This window comes from Rattus rattus, chromosome 9 (assembly GCF_011064425.1).
Source record: "Rattus rattus isolate New Zealand chromosome 9, Rrattus_CSIRO_v1, whole genome shotgun sequence".
In the NCBI taxonomy this organism is placed as follows: domain Eukaryota; kingdom Metazoa; phylum Chordata; class Mammalia; order Rodentia; family Muridae; genus Rattus; species Rattus rattus.
Genome location: NC_046162.1, coordinates 62,050,593 through 62,055,590, shown reverse-complemented (window position 1 = coordinate 62,055,590; position 4,998 = coordinate 62,050,593). Strand labels below are relative to the sequence as shown.

Below are 4,998 nucleotides of genomic sequence, written 5' to 3'. Positions count from 1 at the left end.
ACGTCTCTACTGTTTTCTAGTCAGAGACTTACCAGGGAGGGGTGTGGGATGAGGAGAAACAGGAAATAGTCAAAGCCTATAACTGAAGGAGAGAGGAGAGCCAAAGACCAGTGTTGGATGGGTCACGGTGTCCCCATGGCTTTGGTTGTCAGAATATGGGGTAGGATCAGTTTCCAAGGTCAGCCTGGAACAGCGACTGAAGGGATCCGTTACATCCTTTAACTACCCCACCGAGCAAGCCACAGCTGCCGCCTTTTCTCGGGCAGGGGTTATAGCGTGGTGTCTTCTCTATAGAATTCAAAGAGGCCTTTTCATTGTTTGACCGGACTCCAACTGGAGAGATGAAAATCACCTATGGGCAGTGTGGGGACGTGCTGCGGGCCCTGGGCCAGAACCCCACCAACGCGGAGGTGCTGCGAGTTTTGGGCAAACCCAAGCCTGAAGGTCAGTGTGGGGTCAGAGCCTAAATGTGATTGATTTCAGGACCCAGACAGAACGGTCCAATGACCGGACCCAGTGCAGTTATAGGACGTTTGTTCTTTCTGATCCTATTGTCTTATCTCCACGACTCTGCCTGTCATTGGTGGAGCGTCTCACCCAGAAGCAGTTGGGGCCAAGCCCTGCGCCGTCAGGGTTGGGAAGAGACCTCTTGAGCCTCTCCTCCCCTGAGCACCTACTTACGTGGCGGCCTCTGTCTGCCTTCATTGCCCTTTGGTAGAGATGAATTCCAAGACACTGGACTTCGAGATGTTCCTGCCCATCCTGCAGCACATCTCCCGCAACAAGGAGCAGGGCACCTATGAGGACTTCGTGGAGGGGCTGCGGGTCTTTGACAAAGAAAGCAACGGCACAGTCATGGGCGCCGAGCTTCGGCATGTCCTCGCCACCCTGGGTATGTCCGCTGGGCCGCGTGGAAGCCGCAGGAGCACATCTGGACAAGAGGGGGCGAGGGCATATGGTGGGGTGTAGCCAGGGGTCCCTGCATCTGGCAAATTCTAATTCAGGACCTGTTTTCCTGGGCTATAGGACTCTGCCCCCATCTATCCCAGGAACTGGGTTTGCCCAGCAAGGAGCAGGGGCTGGGAGAAGAGAGCAGCTGGCAGAGCAGGGGTGACCCCGAGGTCTGGCACGGGCTTGGGGCTCCTTTTCTTACCCTCACCACTCTGCTGTGAGCAGAGCGGAGAGGCTTCAGAGCGTGCCCGAAGATCCTTGGCCCCACCTTCCAGAGCCTTCGCTGAGGCTTGGCACTAACCATTTCTCAGACAAAGGGCGGGCTTTAAGCCTTACGAGGGCGTCGGTTTCCCCTTCTCGGCCACTCGCCGTTAAGACCCCGTTCCCACCCCCTCAGGAGAGAAGATGAGCGAGGCTGAGGTGGAGCAGCTGTTGACTGGGCAGGAGGATGCCAACGGGTGCATCAACTATGAAGGTAAGGCCCTTCCTTCCTTTCTGGGGTGCCCAGGTGAAGAGAGTGGCACGGGATGGGGTGAGCCTGCCCAGAGGCTCAGGATGTGTGCCTCAGATGGGTTGTGGCAGATTCTAACTGGATGCTTTTTTTTCCAACTTGGGAGTGACTATCTGGTATAATGGAAGGGACATTAAAATATGTATTTATTATTATTATTGTGTGTGTACATATGCTATGGGTATGGGTATTCAGAGACCAGAAGACAATTTTCAGAGATTGATACTTCCTTCTGCCATTGGTTCCTGGGGACTGAACTCAGGTTGTGAGGCTTTCATGACAAGGGATTTTACCCACATCATCTCATCGGCCCAGGAGTTTGGGTTTGGGAGACAGCTCTGTGATGAACCATCCGAGTGACTTAGAACGAGTCACGTGTTATCTCTGAGCCTCAGTCTTCTCAGATGGGGAGTGGGCATGTGACACCTTCCTGAAGGTTGTGGGGGGTCTGTAGTGATGGTGCTGCTCATGTCATCTGTCTAATGTCAGCCCAGAGGGGACACGGCAGAGTTTAGGTCCTTTTGCTCTTCTGCCTTCTCCAACAGCCCTCCAATAAGAGAGCTGCCACTCACCAAAAGGGCACGGTAAGGTTGGAAGTGTGGGGACAGGAAGCAGAGCTCCAGGGGACACTCTATGTGGCTGATTCTTCTCTCCTTTTCCTAGCCTTTGTCAAGCACGTCATGTCCGGGTAAAGCACATTTCTCCAAGGTGAGTTCTACCTCTTCCTCAAGGTCCTTTTTGGGGCTTATGGACAGATGGTATCACATGCCCTGGAAAGCTTGTGCCTGGAATGTGGGGCCATGTTAGGAGGGCAGCCTGGGGCTTGGTGTGGGCTCCAAGCCCTCTCTCCTTTACTGTACAACCTCTTCCCCACTGTCTTCTGCCTCCTCTGAGGTAGGCTTTCCATTGCTGTGATAATCACCATGACCGAAAGTAACCCTGTGAGGACAGAGTTTACTCAGCTCATAACTCAGGTCACAGCCCTCAGGGCTGTGGGAAGCCAGGGCAGGAACTCAGGGCAGGAAGCTGGAGGCAAGAACTGAGACAGAGGCCATGGAGGGACACCATGAACTGGCTTGTCCTTGTGGCTTTCTCAGCCTGCTTCTAACATAATTGAGGGGTGTCCTGAGGTCCCACTCTCTCCAGTGGACTGGATCTTTCCACACCAATCATTAATCAAAAACTAAAACAAAGTAAGACAAAAACCCAACAGACTTGCCTACGGCCAATCTGATAGAGACATTTTTTTCAATGGAGGTTCTCCTTCTCAGTTAATTCAAGCTGGCATTAAAAAAAAACAAAAACACAAAACAAAACAAAACAAACAACAACAACAACAACAATCCGGCCAAATCCTGTCTTGACCTTTGCCCTTACACCCTTTAGTCTCCCCCTAGGTCTTTCCAGCCTAGGTGCAGCACAGGCTTTGGGTCAGGCAAAGCCCCGCCCCAGGTTGAAGCAACCCGTTCCTGCCTCTTTCCTTCGGCCCCTTCCTTGCTGTAGTGCCCTCCCAGTGATGCGGGCTGTGATGAGGGCGTGGGCTGTGGGAGGCTGACGTGTTCTCTTGTCTGGCACTGTCTTTCAGGTGCTTGGCCCCGAGTGAGTAAGGGAGAGAGCCATGGTGGGTGTTACAGAGCACTGGACTCATACTGGCCTCGCAGACCCATGGCCTCCCCTGTAAATAAAGAAGCCCAGCGTGGAGTCTCACCAATCCCTCGGTTGTTTGGCTGTTTGTTTTAAACCTTAATTAACGGAGTCTGTGTGTGTGTGTGTGTGTGTGTGTGTTAATGTCACCTGAGGCCTGAGGCCTTGTGTTCTTGAGAAATGATTTGGATCTGGGAGACAAAGCCAAAAGCCAAGGATCTATCTAGAAGTAGAGGCATCAGACACATGAGTGAGAGGCTTTGGAAGGGCAGGCACATGAAAGGACCACAAAGTTCTTCTCCTGCCCTGTCACCCCTAGGTAGGAAGTGGGGCCCTCTGGGGCTGTCAGGGCCCCTCACAAAGTCTTTGCTTCTTCCTCTCCTTTTCCTCTTCCTTTAAGTAGCTCCAGTCCTGGAAACACGCCCCTGTGATCCCAGTGGTGGAGAGGTGAAGGCAGGAAGATCCGATCATCTTTAGCTACATAGTGATTTAGAGGCCAGCCTGGGCTACAAGAGATCCTGCTTTTTTTAAAAAAAAAAAATTAGGGCTAGAGAGATGGCTCAGCAGTTAAGAGCACTGACTGTTCTTCCAGAGGTCCTGAGTTCAATTCCCAGCAACCACATGGTGGCTCACAGCCATCTGTAATGAGATCCGATGCCCTCTCCTGGTGTGTCTGAAGACAGCTACAGTGTACTCATATATAATAAATACATCTTAAAAAAAAGAACTTTAAAAAAATTAGCTCAGTGTTAGCTACACCCTTGCTCAGTGTGTGAGGCCGTATGTTAGGTCCCCAGCACTTTAAAACACCTGGAATACAGACTTTGGCATAATAATCATTTTAAAAATCAATTCAACAATGTTAAGAATACTCACGTTGTGGGCTGGAGAGAAGGCTCAGTGGTTAAGAGCACTGACCACTTGAGCTCAATTTCCAGCAACCACGTGGTGACTCACAACCATCTGTAATGGGATCTGGTGCCCTCTTCTGGTGTAAGTAAATAAATAAATCTTCAAAAAAAGAAACGGTCACATTGTCAGGCTGGAGAGATGGCTCAGTGGTCAATGGTGCTTGCTGCTCCTGATCCCAAGGACCTTGCATTTGGTTCCCGGCATCCATGTCCAGATGTTCATAAGCACTTGTAACTCTAGCTTCTTCAGGGAGTCAAATACCGTCTTTGGCCTCTGAGGACACACACACACACACACACACACACACACACACACACAATCTTAAAAAGGGGGAAAAGGAAGACTATTTACATGAGGTGGAGAAGCAGCTCGATGGTTGAGCACTTGCCTAGCGTGCAAAGGACTCTGGGTACTTCCCCAGGAGTACTTCCTGGTGCCACCCCAGTGAATCAGCAGTGTGTGCTCTGCGTTTGTGACTTTGACTACTCTAGATGAATGAGCACACGCAGCGACTGTCCTTTCCATTCCATGTCACTCACATTGTAGTTTGTGTCAGACGCGCCACCCTTTTACAGCTGAGGAGCACTCCACCGCGCTGTCCTGATAGAGCATGGTTTCCCCCTTTGGTCCTGGTTTCCTGATGTTGTCACGGGAGGTGCTTCCTCTGAGCACCGAGCCCCTGTTACCTGCTTCATCCTGGCTTGTTCTGGAGCACTGGCTGCTCTTGCAAAAAATCCTGATTCAGTTCCCACCACCCACGTGGTGGCTCACAACAGTCTGTAACTCTAGTTCTTCAGGATTCAGTTCTGACCTCACCACCAGATACACACACACACACACACACACACACACACACACACACACACACACACACACAGAGTACACAGTACACAGACAAATGTCCAAGCAGAATACTCAAACACATAAAAGTAAATACGTAGGATATGGTAGCGCAAACCTTTAATTCCAGCACTTGGGAA

General features: G+C 51.1%; 1 protein-coding gene across 1 annotated transcript; it reads left to right on the top strand.

Moving 5' to 3' along the window:
* Nucleotides 1–294: 294 nt before the first annotated feature.
* Nucleotides 295–2,154, top strand: LOC116910332 (myosin light chain 4; the record flags this gene model as incomplete). Its single annotated transcript, XM_032914191.1, is given in 4 exon segments — nt 295–444; nt 719–892; nt 1,349–1,426; nt 2,126–2,154. Coding segments are annotated over 4 exon segments (431 nt in total), but the record flags the coding sequence as incomplete, so codon positions are not given.
* Between the last annotated feature and the right edge of the window lie 2,844 nt (nt 2,155–4,998).